At 36.0% G+C, this 22,891-nt stretch overlaps 2 protein-coding genes across 12 annotated transcripts in view; one reads left to right on the top strand and one right to left on the bottom strand.

Moving 5' to 3' along the window:
- Positions 1 to 4,094, top strand: part of CAST (calpastatin) — a 108,870-nt gene extending 104,776 nt beyond the window's left edge. For all 11 annotated transcript variants that reach the window (XM_079145879.1, XM_079145875.1, XM_079145880.1 and 8 more), the window contains 2 exons: positions 2,920 to 2,990; positions 3,915 to 4,094. In XM_079145879.1, coding sequence (XP_079002005.1) covers positions 2,920 to 2,970 — 51 coding nt within the window. In that variant the 3' untranslated portion in view covers positions 2,971 to 2,990; positions 3,915 to 4,094. The remainder of the gene's footprint in view (positions 1 to 2,919; positions 2,991 to 3,914) is intronic.
- A 1,051-nt stretch (positions 4,095 to 5,145) lies between these two features.
- Positions 5,146 to 22,891, bottom strand: part of ERAP1 (endoplasmic reticulum aminopeptidase 1) — a 30,332-nt gene continuing 12,586 nt past the window's right edge. Inside the window, 18 exon segments of the mRNA XM_079145870.1 lie at positions 5,146 to 7,515; positions 9,554 to 9,635; positions 10,158 to 10,298; positions 10,792 to 10,953; positions 11,857 to 12,041; positions 12,540 to 12,696; positions 14,020 to 14,203; positions 14,690 to 14,769; positions 16,459 to 16,613; positions 17,914 to 17,952; positions 17,954 to 17,986; positions 18,129 to 18,167; positions 18,173 to 18,259; positions 19,301 to 19,432; positions 21,013 to 21,126; positions 21,488 to 21,642; positions 22,390 to 22,414; positions 22,417 to 22,512. Of these exon segments, the coding sequence (XP_079001996.1) occupies positions 7,360 to 7,515; positions 9,554 to 9,635; positions 10,158 to 10,298; positions 10,792 to 10,953; positions 11,857 to 12,041; positions 12,540 to 12,696; positions 14,020 to 14,203; positions 14,690 to 14,769; positions 16,459 to 16,613; positions 17,914 to 17,952; positions 17,954 to 17,986; positions 18,129 to 18,167; positions 18,173 to 18,259; positions 19,301 to 19,432; positions 21,013 to 21,126; positions 21,488 to 21,642; positions 22,390 to 22,414; positions 22,417 to 22,512 (2,022 nt within the window). The 3' untranslated portion in view covers positions 5,146 to 7,359.

The raw sequence follows: 22,891 nt of genomic DNA, 5'->3' as shown, positions 1-22,891 counted from the left end.
GTGCCCTAATCCTTTCGAATTCTTTTTTTTTTTTTTATTGTAAACAAATGGGATACATGTTGTTTCTCTGTTTGTACATGGAGTCAAGGCATACCATTTGTGTAATCATAAATTTACATAGGGCAATGTTGTTTGACTCATTCTGTTATTTTTTCCCTTCCCCCACCCCTCCCACCACTCTTTTCCCTCTATACAGTCCTTCTTTCCTCCATTCTTACCACCCTCCTTAACCCTAACCCTAAACCTAACCCTAACCCTAACGCTAACCCCTCCCACCCCCCATTATATGTCCTCATCCACTTATCAGCGAGATCATTCAACCTTTAGTTTTTTGAGATTGGCTTATCTCACTTAGCATGATATTCTCCAATTTCATCCATTTGCCTGCAAATGCCATAATTTTATTATTCTTTATGGCTGAGTAATATTCCATTGTATATATATGCCACAGTTTCTTTATCCATTCATCAATTGAAGGACATCTAAGTTGGTTCCACAATCTGGCTATGGTGAATTGAGCAGCTGTAAACATTGATGTGGCTGTGTCTCTGTAGTATGCTGATTTTAAATCCTTTGTGTGTAGGCCAAGGAGTGGGATAGCTGGGTCAAATGGTGGTTCCATTCCAAGCTATCTGAGGAATCTCCATACTGCTTTCCAGAGTGGCTGCACTAATTTGCAGCCCCACCAGCAATGTATGAGTGTACCTTTTTCCCCACATCCTCACCAACACCTATTGTTGCTTGTGTTCTTGATAATCGCCATTCTAATTGGGGTGAGATGGAATCTTAGGGTAGTTTTGATTTGCATTTCTCTTATTACTAGAGATGTTGAACATTTTTTCATATATCTGTTGATTGCTTGTACATCTTCTTCTGTGAAGTGTCTGTTCATTTCCTTAGCCCATTTGTTGATTGGATTATTTCTATTCTTGGTGTAGAGTTTTTTGAGTTTCTTATATATTCTGGAAATTAGCGCTCTATCTGATGTATGAGTGGCAAAGATTTTCTCCCACTCTGTAGGCTCTCTCTTCACGTTACTGATAGTTTCCTTTGCTGAGAGAAAGCTTTTTAGTTTGAATCGAATTCTTAATCTGTCAAATGGGTTCATCTACTGATTAGGTCACAACCCTTATAATCTAATCATTTCACTTCTGAATGTTCCTACATTGCATATCATCTAACACATGAGATTTTTTTTTATTGTTTTGTTTGGTTTAGTTTTTTTTAGATATACATTACAGTAGAGTAACACATAAGATTTTCAGGGAATACTTCATAGCCAGACCATAACAACTTTTTATAATAAAAGATTTTTAAGCACTATCTAGTCATAGCATTTCTTGCTTAAGAAACTAAATTTTAAAGATATGTTTATGCATGTGTATATGTATATGTGTACATGTATATATACATATACATGAATATTTCTAAGTAATTGATACTTTAAAAAACAAAACAACAATTCAGATTTCCTGCCCTTATTTCAATAACAACAGAATATATGGTTTATAGAAGTTTTAGGGTATGGAAAGTAGTATATAAAATTAGGGGAAATAGTACAGTTTCTATGGTCTAATACATTCATTAGACTGCACCTATTAGGGCAATTAGTACATAAATAGGACTATTAGTTCATGTATTAGTCATTTTTCTGTCACTATAGTGAAATATCTAAGGCAATTAACTTTTAGCTCATGGCTTTTGGAGATTCCAGCCCATGTTTGATTGTCCCCTTGTTTTGGTCCTCTGGTAAGGCAGCACATCATGGTGGGAACATGTGACAAAGCAAACTGCTCACTTCATCAGCCAGGAAGCAAAGAGAAAGAGGAATAAGAAATGGCTAACCACAATCCCCTCTGAGGGCATGGCCCCTAGTGGCCTAAGGAGGCCCCACCTCCTAAAGGTCCATAGCGCCCCCCAGTAGTACCACCCTGGAGACCAATCCTGTTACACATGGACCTTTTTGAAGACATTCAACATGCAAACTATAGCAGTATATAACTTTTCATGTTGCTCTAGAGAGTAGAATGAAAGCTAATGAATGGAAGTTATAGTGCCAAGGCTAGGGTTCAGAGTTAGTTGAACATTAATGGACACGACTGTTGGGAGCTTCCTAACAGGAATAGACATTGGATTAGACAATTTATAGGTCTCTTCTAATTCCAAGAATGTATAACTCAAATGGTTATAATTAGGATCCTCTGATTATAATGAGAAATTAAAGGTTCGGTTTTAAAAACTAGTTATTTGCATTAAAACACTTAAGAACAATATAATGAAATATTCTATATTAGATTCTATTAAGGGATACAAGAAACAGGACTGATAATTGACAGTTACTAATACTATTATATCTTACATGCTTGCTTTTTAATTTTAGTAATACTAAGCACTTGATTAGCCCCTTAACAAAAAATAGAAAATTTAATAACCCTATATAATGAGTGTATTAGCTAGCCAGTCACAGCCCTATATACAGGAAAAGGATGTATCACTGTGCAATGATAGAATACTTCCATCCAAGAAGAACTTTTTAAAAATTTGCCTACCAAGGGCTTTTTAAAAAATAAGTTTATGGGATTGGGGGACTAATGCAGTGGTAGAGCATTTGCAAGTAAGATGCTGGGTTATATTTCCAGCACTGCATAAATGTATAAATAAATATAAATATAAACAAATGTTTACAGTGAGAAATTTTGAATCACTTAAAATTATTTTTCAATTAGAAGATTGAAGGGGAAGAAGACATGGTGTTCTGGTCAGTTGAAGAAGAGAACCTTAGAAAGAACCAGTCTCTTGCCCTCACTGACTACCATCATCTTTGAATTTGACAAGCTTATTCCTTATAAACCTCCTCTGGTTTTTGACACTTACTCCAAAAACTAAGGAGCTCACTGATGTTTTTGCTCTCCCATTTAGACAATGGAGGAAGCTTCCAAGCCAAAACCTGATGAGAGAAATACAAGTTAAAGTTTACACTGTTTGGTAAGGTGAGTGTTCATTGTAAATGAAGACTATTGCCTCTTCTGTCAACCTGTGTTATGGGAGAGCATCCAAGTTCACCTCTTAAATACTTCATGCTTTTTTTAATACTATCATCATAAAATGCACCTTGCAAAATTTGCAGAGTATCAGTGATTATCTGAAAAACACAAAATGGGATTATGGTGATATTAGAACGTTTAAAAACATTAATCTTATGATTATTATTTTATTAGAGCAGATTCTTAAGTAAATGATCATCTAAAGCCAATTGAATTTCAAAATCCAAATGCTTATGACTGCAGGTTATTGTGGCAAAGCAAAATTAGCATGTTATAACTTGTAGTGCAATGTCCTTAATATTACACCAAAATACTAATGTTCTTTGGGGTAGGGGAGTACCCTTTAGAGTCTGGTAGAAATTATAGGGTTCAGGCAACAAAGGCAAAGAAAAAGATTGACCACTTTAATTTGTCTCAATTTTGGAAAGTAAAGTACTATGTTTAATTCTAATTTATGATGCCTGAAGAAATACAGCAGATGAAGGAATTTCTAAGATCTATCTTGAGTGATGGATCCTTGTTTAAACCATCAGAACGGGCAAGTTCTTACCATAAGTCACAGTAGTGTACCTCTGCTTACTGACCTAAGCCTAGAAACCAAATTGTAGACTAACTCAAGTTCAATTCTCTCACCATGATCCATCTTTATGGCTCCTATATAGAGGGAAGTATAGTGATAAGAACCCCTGTAAGATTTTTTTCCAGAGTTTAATGAAAATTTTCTATTAATACTCTATTTTGATATTTCCTTGAAATAGGAAATTGCTTCTTGTTGGTATACAATGCTTTCACTAAGTAGCATATTTTCTATGCTTGTGACATGAAAATCATGTATTAAAGCATTCACTGGATTTATTTGAATCTTTCAAGGTATCTACATATAAAATCTTCAGCTGGTGGATGGTGACTTTTGAAGAACAAAGGCTTTGGCAACAGAAAATTCTTCTGGGTGGCTTCTAGATAGTGGTATTTGTTAAGTCGTTTGACATCCTAAACAGTGTTTGTTATTCTTTTCCAGAAAGAAAATGAATTTGTCTGATTCACCCATGATATTGTACTGAGTATTGATGGACTTTGAATTTTTTTTTTAATTGCCTTCAGTTGGGAGAGAAAGGAAGCTTTATATTTGTAAGAAATATATTTGATAAAATTTCTTAAATACCCCCCAAAGAAAAATAGAAAGAAAAACCTTGCAGACTTTTGCACATTCTACACACAGTGCCTGTAAATCTTACTAGTATTTTCAGTTTGCACATTTTTTTAAGCATTTGGAAAACAAAGCTTTAAACATAAACATTCATCAATGTTCTGATTTTTTATTACCTCTTTTCTTTTGGGCTTCTGAACTGTATTTGATATTTCTTTGGGTTAATGTTTATAGGTCAAACATAAAATACTGTATATTGGGCACATATCTCCTCTTGGGCTGCTAATAATAAATGAATAATATGTAACCTGGACAAACCAGGAAGCACCAATCTCCTTTTCAGTTTGAACTCTTCTTTGCCAGTGGTGAGGATTTCTGTACCTTCTAGTCAGGGAAAACTCACTGAGACTTTAATCAAGTCAGCAGAAGAGTAAGACACAGGCTAGATAGCCACTGGGTAGTAAGTTTCAAGAACAAGAACATTTAATCCTTAGAATATTCATATGGCTTGAATTTTGTTGGTTTAGCATGTTATTAAACTGTATTTTCTACTCTCTCCACATAAAGCCTGAATAGCAATTGTTTGCTTAGAGCCATTTACCACATTAGTCTTTGCACTGTATACATCTAGCTTTATGGAAGTTGAGTTTACCAAATACAAAAATAAACTTCTGTTTTAAAAATAAAAACAAAAAATACACACATATATGTATATATGTACACTAAAATTTAAAATCTGGTTTTCCCCCACAGTAATTGAAGAACTAAGCTCTGATGTCTTACAACTTGAGTGGTTTTTCATGTCTTTCTGAATGAATAGTGCATGGGCATTGCACTGATATCATTGATGGATTTTGATAAATAATTAATTTCATCTTTATTTCCTGGTAGTGGATACAGGAAAAGATGTCAGATACATATCATACAACAGATTTGGAATTTCTTGTTTCCAGAGAGCACAGCCTTCCTTAGCATCAAGTTAAAGCTTTTGTTAGGACTTCACTAACTTCACTAAACATGAATAATATCACCAGTGCCGTCTAATGAGGGTGAGGACAAATAACATAAACACTGTATATAATGGGCCTTGAATTTGTTAATACTTTCTAAAAGGACTCTCTACAAATCAAGCATGTACCTATAGAATTTCAAACCTCACCTACTTAAAACAAGTCTCTGTCCCATCAGAGAGGTAATCATGATTCTATTTTCAAACTATGAACAAGAAAAGAAAAAAAAACTTTTCTTGTGGGACTTTAACTATGTACCTAATTCTCCTATTTGGGCAGTATAGTTATTGCTCTTTTTGTTTTTAAAAAGACTTAAACCTTTGACACTACATTGTGTGTGAAAGGATGTGGTTGTACTATTACTAATTTCCGTGAATACTGAGAGATATTTTTAAATGATATAGAAAAATCCACAGGTTTAAGAATGCTTGGAAAAGTAAGCATTCATCTGAGGTACTTGGAATATACCTTTTTTTCTTAATTAGAAATATCTTTGAACTTGAGTGTTTCCTAGTAATTCACAATGACTTGAGAAAGAAGAGGATCTAAAGCAGTCCTTTAAAAAAAAAAAATCTAGTCAGGAGAAAATGATTACAAATATCCACTCAAAAGTAAAGAACAGACAATTTTTTTTTAATACCAAAAAGGTTTCCATACATTGTTGTGGCAATATTACATCTGTCTAGAAAATCAGTTTTTCTCAAGTAGATAGTTTCCTCAGGTGACCAAAACTGAAAATATTTCTATGTTTCATTAATCAAGAAATAAAACATCATTAAAGCAAAATATTTTACATTAAAATTGTGGCTTTGTATTATTTTTAGAAGTAAATTAATCTTGGAGATATTTCCAGTGATTTTTTTTTAAATTTTTAATTCTCAAAACATCAGCCATCCAATAGGTATAAACATGAAATTATAAACACATTTATGTCCCAAGAGTCACCCTATTCCATGATGTATTAGAGCAACACATTTTTCATGTCTATCATGTTCCTTTATCTTGAAATATGCCATATATTCAAAAATTCACATGTAAGTGAAAAACCAAATAATACATTGTCTTCACTTAGCCTAAAATAAGCAAATAATTTTGACTTCCCAGTGTATTACCATTTATTTGTGACTCTGCAATGATTTATTGACAATTAGTGCCAATGAGGAGTTATTTAGGAATTAAAAACTATATCATATGAGGAGCAGAGAAATTATCACCTTCCTACCTAAGAATCAACAGCTGTCCAGAGCAACTTTAAATAAAAAGTGCTTCCTGTGGACCTAAACATGCTCTACTTTTTTCCAAAAGGATATTCTATTAGTCAGGGTCTCTGAGGAAATAGTTAACACTAGAATAATCTGAGGAGGGTTCTAAACATGGATATTTTACAAAGATGTGAGTAGGGTGTATAAGAATCACCAGGACTCGTAGTGCCAGGCTCTCGTTGTGTTTCCTAGTCCTGAAGGGATCACAGAATCCAGAGATGAAGACGACTGTGGAAAAGAGGGCCACCTCTCAGGAGCTAAGGCCTTTGGTGAAGAGCAGCCTAAGGCAACCCGCAAAGGAATAAAGATTTCCATCTTCCCCTCATCCAACCCCAGCTCCAAACTCCTGGGGCTTGCCACTGACTAAATCCAGAGGACAAGGAAACTTGATGGCTTGGGCCCTCCAAGTCAGCATCTGGACCTGAAGTGGAAAAAGAGAGTGGACAACAGATCTAGAAGGGTCAGTGGGACCCTTCAGCACAGCTACATCTGCCTTAATTATTCATCCAGCATTCATTGTTCAGTATTCTTTACTATTAAGTCTTAACAAGGACATTAATGAACCAGCTTATGAAGACACATGGAGCACAGAGGTTTGGATACTGCATGGCTTAAGCATAAAACATGAAATGAGAAGAATCAGGTCCTTTACTCTTCTGTGGTAGGGAACCCACCACTTGGGTTTACATCATAAGGTAATACTTATAAATAGCAGCCACAGCCCATTGATGAAAAAACTAATTGCTGGTCTGTTGAGTGAAATGGTCAAATGCATAAAGTTGAGGGGAAAGGAAGTATCTTCAGCTGGAGCCAAAACGACCTTTGCTATTTGAAGACGTTACATCAACAAAATTCTGGTGATTATAGATCACAGGAACTTGGCCAGAAACGAATTGTTACAGCAGGTCAAGCTTTTCATTTTGCAGCCACACTCTGATTTTATCAAAGTTCTTATCCATCCAACGTATGTTTTCCTCGATGGTTTCAATTGTTTGTTGGACACAACGGAGCTGAGAACCATTTTCTTTCAAAGAGCTAAAGAATCCTTTTACCTTGTGAAGAAAAAAAAAGATTTTTAAAAATTACTTTTATTACATTAAACAAATATAACCCCAGGCTAGTTAAAACTGAAGCCAAAATTCCAGCATTTGTCAAAATTCTATATATAAGGCAGCCCCAGGTGTCTGGATATGATTAGGTACACATAAGCTTGAGTTACATTAAATGAGCTCATGCCTCATGATGTAGGTTTTTTGTGTTTTTTTCTGCAACTCTTATTTATTCACCGTTGACAGGCTTTAAAGGACTGCACTGTTTATCATTTTATAATTAAGATTTAATTGAGTGTGTCTATTTAATGTGTGTTCTGTTCCATACACACAAATGCAAACTTAATTTTTAAGCCATGATATCTAAAAAGCCGAATGTGCACAGTATCTTTTTTGCCAAGCAAAACAGTTCCAACCACATAAATGCAGCCTTTCTCCACAGGCCTGATCTGGTGTGTCATTATGGAAACACTGTAGGGAACAGGGTTCTTAGCAAGTTGGGGTGGTAAGACTCCAAGCTTTGCCAGTTTTGTTTTGTTTTTTAACCTAATCCACAATTCATATATTGTTCTCAGAAGATACAATCTACAGACAGTTCCTCATAGTTCTACAGAGATAAGAAGAGACTCTTGGCTATCTCCTCAAAAATACCTTTTGTTCTTTTTTTCACCTCTGGGTATCTGAACCCCTTAAGCTCACATGAGGGATAGGCTAGCTTTGCTGCAGCACTGAACTTTATACTATTTTGTTTCACCTTAAGTGATTCTTAATCTTTTCCCATAAATTTTCAATATTGTAGTGAGAAAGCAAGTGTAGGCCAACATGTATTATTTATTCAACATGGACTCCAGACAACTAATTCTTTAAAAATTCATGTCAGAACACCATATTATGAGTCTAGAAACAAGGGAGAAAGGGTAAGAATTGGCTTTAGGAAGCTCAAATTCCAATTTAAAACGATGTAGAGTTGTTTAAAGTTACATCTCAGTACAACTTCTCAATGAACTGAACACAGGGCCTCCCAGTGGAGCAACATAGATGCAACTTGTTGCTCTGCTGCTCCACCTTGTATTGCAGCTCATCCTCATTTCACTCTCCAGAATGAAGATTAATTCCCAGTCCATTAAAAATCATGTCGTTGGGTGCTCTTTGGTCAAAGCACATGAGTAATTTCACTCATTGGTCAAAAAATTAACCCTGAAAGAGCCCATAACAATGGCAGAACTAGAAAACAGACTCTCTTCATAAGCTGTAGCAAAGCCATCTGTTAACCCTTTCCTAATTCCAAACTACCTCTCTGTCCTCATCTGCAAATGTAGCATCTCAACTGAGTATTTGACTCGCCTCTCTCAGAACATTGTCTGTGCAATAAGCAGTTTACGCCTGGAGGAAAGTGTGCTTTTGTAGAATACTTGTATGTCTCGTGATCCCTCTTATCAGACCATGAGAATAACTCATCCTGATTTCTCATTTTTGCCTGACTGCTAGGAAGCTCTGTGATAAATTTAGGATAGTACTGTAATAATTATCCTTAGCATCATCCCTCATTTAATTATCTGTCCCTTGTACAGCTTTTTATTCTTTATTTTAACATATATTTTGTAGGTGGATTTTATAAGATGCCTAAAATTCTTTCTGGAAGTAGGTGGTATGTGCCGTAAATAGAAGGGAGACCATGAGTTTGGATAGTGAAGAACCTAGGTTCCAGATCCACCTTTTCACGACAGCTGATGGCCACTTCAGTCATTTGCAACCCCAGCACTCACTTTTAACATCCTTAAACAAAAACTTGTTGCCTCAGGTAATTTTTTAAAGTCTCTATATTTTTACTTACAGAACAAAGACAATATGTTTAAGAAAAGGCACTTTTCACTAGTTTATTTACAACTTATTTTTGCTTTTGTCAATACCCTGAAATCCAAAAACCACTTCTAAATGACAAGATCTATTTTTAGTTCATCAAACTTTTAAAAGTATCTGGTTTGCCCACATTTAGTAGCTGATTGTCACTTGAGTTTAAAAGATTTTTTGCCCCTTTTACCTCTTCAAGCCGTGTTCTTGTGGAGAATTGACTTGTTGTTCCTATTACCATGTGGGCTATGGAAGCTGAGCCAAGTTCAAATCTAGAAATGGAAATTGTTAAAATGTATTGTGAAATATTTATTCATCCAGCATATATGTAATGGCATTTAACTGAAAACTGATGAGGCATGAAAAAGATATAAAATATGACCTCCATCCTCCAATGAGTTAAGATCTAGTGGTAAAATATAATACATGCCAACATCTGAATAAAGGATTAAGTATCTAAAAGAAATGATAGAGATAGGCAGTGCCACAAGAGCTAAACAAAGGCAGATGCATACAGCTAATATGCTAACCTACAAGGAGGTTGGCTTCAAATAGTCCAGTGAGTACAGGGAGGGGTCACTCTAGACCAAATGGAAAACCTTACTATCCAGATGCATTAGTTAACACTGAAACAGGGTTTTACATTTTATGTGGCTATTTTAAGTTCCTCTACTTCCTATCATCAATCAAAAAAAACCCCTTCAGACTATTACTATTCTTTTACATACAGCAAAGCTAAAACAGCAAGGTTAAAGAACTTGTCCAGGCCCAGCAAGACTTTTGGCATTACTTACTTTTGTACAAGCTTATTCCAATTTTCCCTCAGAAATTGCCAGGCCAATGGATATCCCACTGGGTTTCTGGCAATGAGTATAAGAATATGTGGAAAGTCCTGAGTTTTTATTATATCTCCCTTAAAACTTTGATCTAGTAGCCTGTAATGATTAAGAGAAGAAATGTTAGCAATGAAGAGGTGATGAAATGGTTATAAAAAACTATAATAAAGTAACTTGTAAAAGAACAAACCAGTCTGCCAATAAGAAAGGCCAAAAAGGTAAATTGGTAACCAGAGTCCTGATAAACCCACAATAGCAACATAATAATAAAAACTAACATTTATGTCACATATATAATACCTATCCTCATATGTTCTCTTATTTGCTCAAAAGAGTAGTTAAGACAGGTATATATAGTAAATATTCCAAGTACATTATTTCTTTAAAAGTATACAATATATATTCCTTTAATTTTTTTCCCAACACCTGGTTCTCCCTAATTATTTGCCTTTTTTCATTAGATGTGTGCCCATTTGCACAAATGTTCAGACCAAAATAGGCAATTCCTGGCTAGGAGAACAAAAATAGGTGCCAGAATGATCTGATCTAATTTAATTTCCTTTGGCCACATGAACATGAATGAATGACTCACCACTGAAGCTTTTCCTTATTTTGGCTCGTACAGAGGGCAAACTCAATCTGGCTTTTCTCAGTACTGGACAAAGAAGACTGATATTTACTATAAAGAAAATCCCAGCCTTCTGTGTTCTGGGCCCCCACAGCAAACACTGCCAAGGTCACATCAGTAGGCAGGCTGTGGGAAAGAACACACCCTGTGAGAACTGGAGATGCAAAAAGTACATTTAAATGCATAACAGTGACCAATTATGAACTAGTGAACTGGCCCCACACTCGGACAATATGCTTAGGAATGTACACAACAATTACTGCTTTCCTTCAGTTATATTTTATAAAAAGGGGCAAGAGAAAATATCTAAAATTAGGTTTTAAGTAGCCTTCTCAAAAACATAATAAGAAATGTTATTTTTATAAACACCTACATATATAACATCTTTTAATAATGCTGAGTGAATCCATAAGTGGTCACCTTTCAAGCCAAAAGAAAGAAATTCAAAATAGACTCAGAATTTACTCAACGAGTACAAGTCAGGAATCCAGTAGAATGACTGCTTGTAAGCATTTCTCTAAAATGCAGCATATAAATTGTTGGCATAATGTTTCCTGGATGGCATTTAAGTTCCAAATAGAAAAGAACTGAGGTATAGAAGGAATAGAGATTTTCAGATATGGTGAGAATCCTACCTTGCATAGACAACATTAGCAATAACTAGGTATCCCTGTCAGGGAACTTAAAGGCCCAAAGATTCTATTATAAAATGCATTACCTCTTTTTCTGTCGGGTCTGACCATCTCAGTCTGATAAGATTTTGATTTAGCTATACAAAATGGGAATTATTATAATTCCTTTCTAACTACACAGATATATTTGACTTTATTGCATAGAAGTTCCTTCCCAGCATTTCTTAAAACTGGAAGTTGGGAGATATATAGATAAATCTTAAAAAGCAATTTATTTTCCAAAAAAGGTCAGTTAGTGGAGACTTGTCTATACTTGCTTTTCTCACTGGTCAGCACCAATGTTGGGTAGAAAAGATACCTTTTTCATTAACAAATTGGTTTATTCAGTAGGACTGACCTCATATTTCCATTGGATTCCCTCCACTCTCTGAAATAGCCTTCTGCCCTCTGCACACAAGGCTGATACTTGCGCACACAGGCGAGGAGGAGGAGCTGACTCCGAAGCATTCGCTCTGAGACAGAGCCTTCATCTGCCCATATCTGTTTATCAATGAGGTCCCTCAGCAGCCTGATGAGGAAAGCCTGCAGGTGTAGGACAGGGGACATGTGGCATGTTACAGTCCATTTCATGTTCATATAATCGAGTACTCCCTCAGGTGATGGGGACTGATTTTTAAATCTCAATCCAACTCTTACTTTTAAACTGTGCAGCTCTGTTTATATTTAATTATGAAAAGGATCAAAAACAAGGAAGAATGATGAATGATTTTAGTATTTGCTTAACAATCTTCCTAAAGATATGGTAAAATGAACTAACACTCTTAAACTAAGAGTTAGTTTATGTTACTGCATTTGAGAGCAAATTATACAACAAAACTTGTTACATTTCTGTCAAAAGTAACAATTTTGTACTAATTTTGATTACCAAAATCTTTGCTAATCAATCCAAACACTGAATTTTTATTTGCTTTTCCTTAATATAAATATGACAACATATAAATATATGATGGTAACACTTTTTCACACACAAGAAAAGCAAAACATAATTATAGAACTTTTCTATTTACTTCAGGTTTTTACCTTGAATTGAGTTTCCACTTCATTCATATCTCTTTTTTCCATTAACTTATACATAGGTATCAGCTCATTCAGACCTTGGAACACGGGCATAATTTCAGTTTCATGTTTCAAGTACAGGGTTAAATCCAAGGCTTTTTCAATTGATAGCTTTCCAATGCTGACCAAGAGACATCATGGTTACAGGTTTAAAAGAAAATCCAGGAAATCAGCTTTTTTGCTTCAAAATGTAACAATCTCCCAACAAAACAATCAGATATGAACCCTTCATAAATAATATTCTTTAAGTTAGTATCTTTTCTGTCATACATGACATCTGGCAAGATTACACTGGGGAAGAAGTTTCTTAAGAGGAGAGTTAGGGCTAGCTTGTGGTTAAGTTGAAATGCAAGCGTGTCAGCATCTGTCCCCAGGAAACACTGGATTGTGTACTGAGCTTCCTGGCTAAGAAGGGGATGTCCATCAAAGATCCTATAGGAAACATGGTCAGAGAAACTACCACTCAGCAAAAGTGTGAATCCCTGGTGTAAACACATCTTGCCTCTTTTAAAAAAACACTGAATGCACATAGAAACGCTTCCTGATACAGGGTTGATGTTCAAAGCCTCAGTAGTACTGTATATGCTTATATAATTAAGCAGAAACATTCTAAGATTCAAGCAGAATCTTACTCAGGAAGAAACAAATAAGCAACCCCAAACTTCCTCCCCCTCTGCTTTTTGTCACCTTGAAAGGCCCAATGTGGTCACCTCTGCTTTTTGTCACCTTGAAAGGCCCAAAGGCCCAGAAGGACCAGAAGGGAGAACTCAACATTCGGGGTAGAAGGACATAGGGCATGAGAATAACAGAGCTCTTCTTTCCCACCTGGATGGTTCCCCTTAGGACTTCAGTTCTGCCTAAAGATTTAAGAAGTTTAAGGCTTGGCAAGCATTTCCTTAAAACCATTGTCATGGGAGAAAATATGGAGAATTTTCACTTTATGTTCAACCACACAAAGGTCATTTGGTTGTACCAAATTTTATGAGCTGTATTCATAGAAATGCTCTAAAGTTCAGGTATCTGGTTTTTAAAGCAAATCTCTCCTTTAAGTCAAGAGATGCAATGCAAATAACTGGGCCTGGCATGCTTGGTCTTCAAGAGGGCTGACCTGAGCTGCTATAGCAGGACCTGGGAAAGCTGCAGGACCAGCTTTAAGGATGGAAAAAGAATGTTGTCTCTCGGCTTTCTACGCATTTATCACAGTCTGATCTGAGTTGTTAATGAGAAAGATTAAAATACTGATTCCATACTTCGAGTTACCTGCTAGTCACAGGAGGTTAATTACAAAGTTAAATGCAACCTTGAATTGTTAGAAGAACTTACGAAAAAACACCTTTCAATTTTTCATTAGCAATCAATCACTTTCATCTTTAGAAATCAAGAATCTGAATAAAATAACAGCTGCTTTTAGAAATAAACCAGTACTTTACACAGCTTGTATTACCTGACAAGCTGAAATGCATTGTTAATGAGACTCGCCCGATCATTACTGCTGATAGCTGTATGTGCCCCTTTTAAAAGGCCAGTCAAAGAATCCCATCCATCATCCTCATAATGTACGATGTAATAGCCACTCATTCGAACATTAAATTTGATCCATTCCACTGCTTCTGGGAGGATGAGCACATCTACAGCAAATAAAACAAATCTCCATTTACTATCTTGACAGATAAAAGCTTTTCTGATCAGAGACTGAACAAGAAAACCAGAGAAGAGTTTAATACTAAGCATATTAAAATCACTTATTCCTTTTAGGAAGCAGACAACAGCAACCCAATAGACAAAAGCCAACACCAGCTTTAGATGCAAATTTTGTGAGATTTATAAATCTATGAAAAAAAATGCAACTGCATTTCTGACCATGCATACCGTAGACCCTGGTAATGTTAATAAAGTAACGAGAATTTTCATTGGTAATTCCTCTTTTTTCACATTACATAACTCAACTATTTTAATTCCTATCAGGATTACATTGGTCATTAAAAAAAAAAGAACAGGTAATATTTGAACCTAATTTGTTTGTTTTAAACAAGATAAGCAGCAAAAGAAACTTAGTGTTTAAATCCTACACTTCCCCCTTTAATTCAACTAGTTTAATTTCCATAATAAGTTACCTGTCTTTGTCTTCAGCAAAAATCTACGGACTGAGTCTGATTTGCTGGTAATGTATGTCAATGGAACATGCCATAGGTACCTAAAAGGAAGGGGGATAGATCGTTTATTTTTTTATTCATTCAACAAACGACTATTAAAATCACCTACCATGCACCAGGCACTGGCTAGCTTAGAAGAGGATGGTATCAAAACTACTGCAGCCAAGATCTCAAAACATACCCAGCCTGTTTTCCATCTCAGACACTATTCATCCTTCTTGACTCCTTGAGCAGAACTGGGATTTGGGGCTTAAATGATTGGTGATTGGAGGCCAGAGACCTAATTTATAACAGTGACCATGTACTAACAAAAATTGATATCTCATGCCTTCTAAATTATGTACTCAGAAAGACACAATGTCACATCTGGAATTTCTGCCTATGATGCACAATCTGAATCTGATCATGAAGAAAATACAAATTAAAAGATTAGGGGGTGGGGCAGTGGGACTGAGAAAGATGGTAGAATGAGACATTATTACCCTATATACATGTATGATTACACAACTGGTGTGATTCTGCACCAGGTACAGCCAGTGGAATGAGAACTTATGCTCCACTGTGTACGATGTGTCAAAAAGCATTCTACTGTCATGTGTAACTAATTAGAACCAATCTTTTTTAAAAAGGGTACATGTGGAGGAAGCTTTTGACTTAGCAGGCATCTCAACTTAAAACTTAATAAATGCTTCACTTCCTTCAAAAAAAAAAAAATTAGAATATCCTGTACTAGCCTGTACTCTTCAAGAATGTCAAGAAACACAAAAGACCAAATAATTGCTTCAGAATAAAAGGAAACTAAAACAATGTCACAAATATAATATGTGCTCCTATATTGAATCTTGAAGTAGATTTCTTTTCTATTTTGATATAAAGATATTTTTAGGGCAACTGAAAAAGTTGAAGTTTAAATAACAGTATTGTGTCAAGTTTATTTCCTAATTTCAAAAATTGTATTATGATTATATAAGTGAATGTTCTTGTTTTTTTGTAAATACTATACAAGTATTTAGGGGCAAAGGGGGAACATTTCTCCAACTTTCAAACAGTTCAAAAAATATGTCATATATATCCTATGTATATGGCGGGTAGAGACAGGCAGTGAGAATGGCAAATGAAGTGTGATAAACAGCTAACATAAATCTGGGTAAAGCATATATGGAAATTCTTGGCACTATTCTTGCAACATTTCCATAAGCATCAAATTGTTTCAAAATAAAACAAATATTTTTACATAGTGTCCATCCAGAGTCAATCAAATTGTAGCATCTCATTTTTACTTGTATTCTTCTATGGCATTAAGCTGACAGTTTCCAGGATTTAACTCAGACTTCCAAAGAAAAGAATAAGCTCTCTTATAATTCCCCAAAATAACAATTTCTTTTCTCCTTAGCACCAACTGAAATGCCAAACCCTGTTGAAATTCAGTGGCAGGTGCTTTTAGATCAGAGTTGATTTCAAGCCAGTTACTAGAAAGTACACCCTATTAAACTATAAAACATGAGCATATTAAAATAATTATTTAACATCAGTTTAACCAAGATTAACCAAGGTATAAAGCCTTCTCAATCCTTTCAGGAAGATGGGAGGTGTAAATCAACTGTGTAGGGCATGTAGATGCCATTGAAATACTTTAGCAATAGAGGTAAAGGCACTATTCCAAAAGTAAGATTTTATTCCATCAGGTAGATGTTATCTAGGTAACAAAATGAGTTTCATTCTAAGATTACCCAGTTTCTGAGGCACTGTCAGATCCCTTCATATAGTGCTCTTGCTTCATGTGTACGTTCCTCCCTCTCACTGTGATGGTTATCAGGGGAAAGCCCTTCTGCAGTGTCCAGGTGTTCATCATGGTTTTCACATCCACACCCTCCTGATGCCAGTGCTGGATTATAGAAAAAGGCAGATGCATCACCCACTTAGACCCAAAACTAGGAGAAGAGAGCAGGCCAGCCTACACTCCAAGGGCTGCTACCCACGGACAGCCTCCTCTGTGAGGTCCCTGATCCCTGCCTCTACTCCCCAGCCTCCTGCCTGGCTCCCTTTCCCTGGTGTTTCCAACCATGGCACCTCTGTTAGAGCATCGACTGTTTACTTTTCAGTCTCCTCCACTACACTTATGTCCTGGCAAGTAGCATATCTGGGCCTGCTGGGTACACCCTGGGGCTGGCATAGCCTTGACACCAAGCAGGCACATAAATGAGTAAATGAGGGGAGAGAAGGGAGAGAAAGTGACCAGATTTTAACATCTACATAATTATGCAGGTTCTCAGACAAGCAAGGTAGGAAAAACCATTCACCCAAGAGCCTGTGCTTTCAGAGTGATAACACAGAGATGGCTCATTTCATAAGTTCAAAAGGGAGTGTGTTCTTGGATACTAAAAAAGCTTTTAAGAAAAGATTTAAGAGCTAGTAAAAGGATGAAATATGCTGCAGTTAATCTAGAAACTTGAAATAAAACAGTCTATTAAAAAAGCCAAGAAAATAAAAATACAGTGATAAAATTTTGTTGAATTTCCAGATCCACCCACAGTTGCCTATGAAAATACTCCACAAGTCCAGATAAATAACCAAACCATTTTGTTGCTCAGATGTTATGAATACTTTATAGTGTAGCAGTAAAAAACATGAGTTAGATCTAAATTCACATCTCTGCTGTGCAATTTATCGACCACATGCCTTTGGATTTCATATTCCCATGTGTAAAGACAGGAATAGTAATAGTGCTTGGATCACAGGTTGTTGTGGAAGAGTAAAGGAGATCATACACACAAGTGCATAGCATATGGCCTGATATATATAGTAAGTGTTCAAGGACACCACTGCCATGATTTGTTTTTTCCCAAACCGCAGAGTCTAGAAAATGATGGCATGTCCTCCTAACTGATACAAAGTAACCTTAATCTACCATAGAAACCTATCATAAATCCACTGCTTTACAGAGGACTGAAAGGAAAGAATTAGCATCAGGGCAAGTATCATCAATGAAGGCTGTGCCACCCTCTTGTGCAGAAACTTATGAAAATTGTAAAAGGCTATCAATCTGGTGGCGTTTGAATGAAGTCTTTTTTGGATTGAGGGGAGATAAGGACTTCAGAAAGTTTGATACAGAGCTAATATCCTTCAAAAAAATATGAAGTAAGAGTACATGCTCAGGGGAAACATGTGCAGATTTAGACACTTACTGAGGACGAGAGGGAATGTTGACTTCCAGAGCAAAAATCCATCCATTGTTTGTGCACCATCTGTAGGGCAAATCTAACACCAAAAACAAGCACATCACTCTCGTTTCGTAGAAAATGCTCAGGGTTCTTCTCCGAGTTATATGATGAAGGCAAAACAAAACAAGATGATAAGCCCGTCCATCCCAAGTATGGAGACACTCCAAAAGCACACTCACGCTTGCCATGCTATTCCACAGGTCCTCGTTCTTTGTGTTTTGTAGCTATACTTCTGAAGATACTGCACAATCCCACTTTTAAATGCATCCGCACTCAGATAATCCCTTAGCATATTCAGAATACAAGCTCCCTGAAAAGATATAGAAATAACTGTTAGCTATAGTTTGGCCACATCTCTCTTTTTTGCCATAATTCTTTTAGAATGCAGCTGCAGTAACATTTTTAATGATGGCGATTTGTGAAACAAAGTAAGTGGATTCACTCTGGAGGTGTGGATTTGTCTAATGTGATTTTTTATGCCTCAGACTCACTGGGGCTGTTATTTTCTACGTGGTCAAGCTTACCTTGGGGCAAAATCAGCATCACCTGCCAGCTTCCTTTATGCACTGTGAAGTGGATGAAGGTGCAGACTAAACATTGCACCTTGAACCACTACCTAGCTCTCCCACTGCCACTCCAAGGTAGGGGTGGGAGAGGCAGGTACCACCATGGGTGGAGCTCCAGAGGTGGAAGCAGCAGTAGACAGCAGGTGAGGAATGGTGGACAAGTACAGGGAGCCCAGGCAGCCTTGAGCACAGAGGGCTGAGGGAGCATTCCCAGGGAATGGGGCAAGAGAATTCCCAGGTACCCTGTACTTGTAAAAAGCTCTTTCCCCCCTCCACCCCCATTGCCATAGATCATAAGCCACAAACTCAGATCTCTCCAGTGACAAATGACACATGGCATAAATGAGGGAAGTCATCTAAGGGTACGAATACTCTTTTACATTCTTTTTTTTCTCCCTTGCACTTTTGATGGAAACATGTAAACAAGAAATACTGCTGTGTTTGGTATAAGAACAACTACAGGCAAACACAAGGACAAATGGCAACAACATTCTCAACCTCAGTGAGAAGACAATAAAATGAGTTGGGAATGGAGGTGAAGTGGAAATGCAGAACCTTGATCTTGGAAAGAAGGAGACACATCTTAGCTCCAGTTTATGTTGCCAAAGGAAATACAGGCCCAGCGTGGCCAAATTCTTTTTTTTTTTTTTTTTTTTTTTTTTATTTAATAGAAGCAGCAATCTGGATTTTTTAATATTAATTAGTTTAGTGTCCAAATTATTCCCTTACAAAAAAACAAAAAAGAAAAAGAAAAAACAACTTGTACCTGTATAATTCACTTTTACCTTTTCATAAGACACATCATCAAACATCTCTCGAATTTCAGCAGGATTCTCCACAGGTGTGGACACAGGGTGTGAGGAATTTAAAGCATCAATCTCCATTGCATCAAAACACTTGCCAAAGAAATAATCTTCCTATTAAGACAGGAAAAAAAAAGAGGAAAGTGGGGAGAAGGGAAGGTGGGAGGGAGGGAGGGAGGGAGGGAGGGAGGGAGGGAGGAAGGAAGGAAGGAAGAAGGAAGGAAGGGAGGGAGGGAGGGAGGGAGGGAGGGAGGGAGTAAGGAAGGAAGGAAGAAATCATCTATGACTTACATTGAAAATTATGAAAGGGGAAAGGTTTGGGCTAATAGATCTATATTTCTAATTTTTGTGCCAATATACTCCATATTTCTAGTATTTATTGAAGTAAAATAGAACTACTATGCTTTTTAAAGAGCATCCACAAAACAGTGATTTTAGGTGCCCATTCTAGGTCATCATTCTATAGTGACCAGGTTCCAAAATCACTGAAAGGAAAGCACAGCTCAGCTCATTCACACATTTCTAAAGAGGCTGGATTAAACTGTTATCTATAATGGCGCCTGAAACACAAAACACTCAGAAAGAACTATTTTAAATGTTTATTTATGAATATTAACATGTATTTGTAGAACAAACTTTTTATCCAAATAAAAATAAAATTTTTTCAATATGCATTATGAAACATGAAACTATGCTTTAAAGAAATTATTTTCCTATGATAGAAAAATAAAATTATTTTAGACTTTATTCATTTTAAATACATATCACTTTGGAATAAAGAAAATTTCATATTACCCAGAAAACAAAACCACTCTGCCTATAGTCAAACAGGAAGTAAAATGTATAGTGATTCAACATCTCCATTAATCATCTGTGCTATTTATAAACAAGCATATTTAGCTTTAAAACCAAAACCATATAGTAAAAGAAAAAATGGAGAACAAATTCCAGCCTTAACCTTATTTGGCACGTTAACTCAACTGAATAGGATGCATTCATAATAATTTTTATTATTAAAGGTTATGTAGAAACAGGAAAATATTTATGACCTACTAAGTATAATAACAATATGTACTTTATGTTATAGGTATGTATAAATAAATTGTGAGTGAAAATGGGAAGTAGTGAATATACATAAAAGAAAAGAATTGTAGTTGGGTAAAGGTGTGGGGTTTTTTCACATAAAATATTTCATTTTAATCTTGCTGTATGTGATTTTCTCAACTTTAACATAGGATTTTTAAAATAAATATATGGCAGCTCCAAAGCATGAAGTTTGTAATTTGAGAACTTATTTTTATACTCAATATAACTTGTGATTTGCCAAGAAGGGTTTTGTTGAGATAATAATAATCTGTACCTCATACTTCTGTAACCAGCAACCTGAAAGTTGGGAAAATGATACGGAACATTCAGAGTATTATTATTTCTATTTCTTTGATATTAAAGGTAGATACAATTTAACACTTAATTTCATAACAATCATGAGTTGACACTTAGGTCTAAAAACGAGTCTGTGATAAATCTTGAAAGTTCACTAGTATTTTTGAAATGTGATTCATATATAAGCTTCCAAGAAAGTTATCCATGAAATATTTCTATAAATTCTGTAATCAAAGATTAGAAAATATTTTCAGTGGCACTGAACAAATCCACAGATTAACCTAACATGCAAAAGATAAATAACAACTTACAACTTTCAGCTCAGGATGGGTCTCACTGACAGACACAAACTCCATAAACTTGGCAAATCCCTCATTTAGCCAAAGATCATTCCACCATTCCATAGTAACAAGGTTCCCAAACCACTGAAAGGAAAGCACAGTTCAGCACATTCACACATTTCTCACATGGAGACTGGATTAACTTACCTATAATGGCAGACAGAAACACAACACACTCAGAAATATTTAAAATATCTATTTATGAATAGATATTTAAACATCTATGAATATTAAAATGTATTTATGAAACAAATGTTTTACCAAAATAAAAATGAAAACTTTTCAATATGCATTATGAAACATGATACTCTATGCTTTAAAGAAATTATTTTCCTATGACAGAAAATGAGAAAAACTAAAAATAAATGAATAGCTTCATATGTCCCACAAAAGCAATATAAACATTTAACTATACTTTTTAAGAGGGGTGATTGAGGTTGTATACCTGGTGGGCAAGTTCATGGGACACCGTCATAGTGATGCCAAGTTTACTGGATGCAGAAGATTTTTCTGTATCAAACAACAGTGCAGACTCTCTGTATGTTGTCAGTCCCCAGTTTTCCATAGCACCAGACTGAAAGTCAGGAATAGCAGCAAGATCTTGGGAAGGAAGTCGTACCACATATTACCAATCACAAAACTACACATTTCCCCAACACATTAAGCATCAGAATGAATGAATGTTAGAGTCAAAAGAAAAACTGAACTTCTTTTGCAGAAATATGGAACTCCAGACAGGAAGAACATTTCCTAATGGAGAAAAAGGGACTCGGTGACTCAGAGCCATTTTTCTTCCAATGTGACCAAGCCCAACTGTGTCTTAGGTCTCTTGACTCCAAAACATAAGTTTTGGGACTAAGTAATCTGAACTAGTCCCTCAATAATCCATTTTGAATCCCCAAAACACACATATACCTAAAAACTCAAAGACACAATAGTTTTAAGGCATTGTATAAGAAAGAAAATGCAGATTTCTTACACTGTGTAAATTATTCACTCAAAAAAAATTTTTTAAGCACCTCGATATACTTGCCAAGCATGTACCAATTAAAGAAAAACAAAAACAAAAAACAGACTTGGCCCTCTGCTGTCTGCCTCCTAATATCAGAAGGCAAAACAGTTCCCATGACATATGCCTCAAGAACTGTACTGAGATTTGCTTTTACTGTCATTAGAAGTTTATTGTGTCAATCAGAGGAGAGATGATCAGAAGGATCACTGATATTTAGCACTTTTGATGACATGAGGGGCTGCTCAGAGAACCATGGGGTGAGTCAATGACATAGATATAATCTATGATTGGGAGTTATCAAATGTCACCTTGTAATATCTGTGTGAAATCTCTACCTTGTTTGGGTAAAGGGTTATGGTATGGCTGAAATAATCCTCATAAAATTCTAGAAGAGTCACTGCAGCATCCAGTGCATAATCTGCTTGATTTATCTTGTCAGGCACAGCATACACAGAAACCTAGAGAGAAAGGCAACAAAAAGATATTCAAACATCATAGTGGAGAAGACCTGCCATCAATGGCTTCCTATTGTTGGATCGGGTTATCAGTATTAAAGAAGACAGTTAGGAATTCCATGTCTTACATTAATGCCGACTTCCTTTCTGAAAACAAGTATAAATCCTGCATAATATTTACAAAATATCTTCTTAAATGTGTCATAAGGTGGTACAAAAAGAAAGGAAGACTCAGAGGTCAAAAACAAAGTGGACAAAGCAGCAACCTCTGGAATTCTGCAGAGCACTACAGCCAGTGCCCGGCTACACATGTCATTTTTACTGTGGGGTTCTAATAACAAAACTCAGCGCATCTGGCCTGGCCTAAGTCATGATCCACCTG

The sequence above is a fragment of the Sciurus vulgaris genome (assembly GCF_902686455.1).
Source record: "Sciurus vulgaris genome assembly, chromosome: 6".
In the NCBI taxonomy this organism is placed as follows: domain Eukaryota; kingdom Metazoa; phylum Chordata; class Mammalia; order Rodentia; family Sciuridae; genus Sciurus; species Sciurus vulgaris.
Note: the sequence above shows the minus strand (reverse complement) of the source record. Positions and strands in the feature narration are given on the sequence as shown.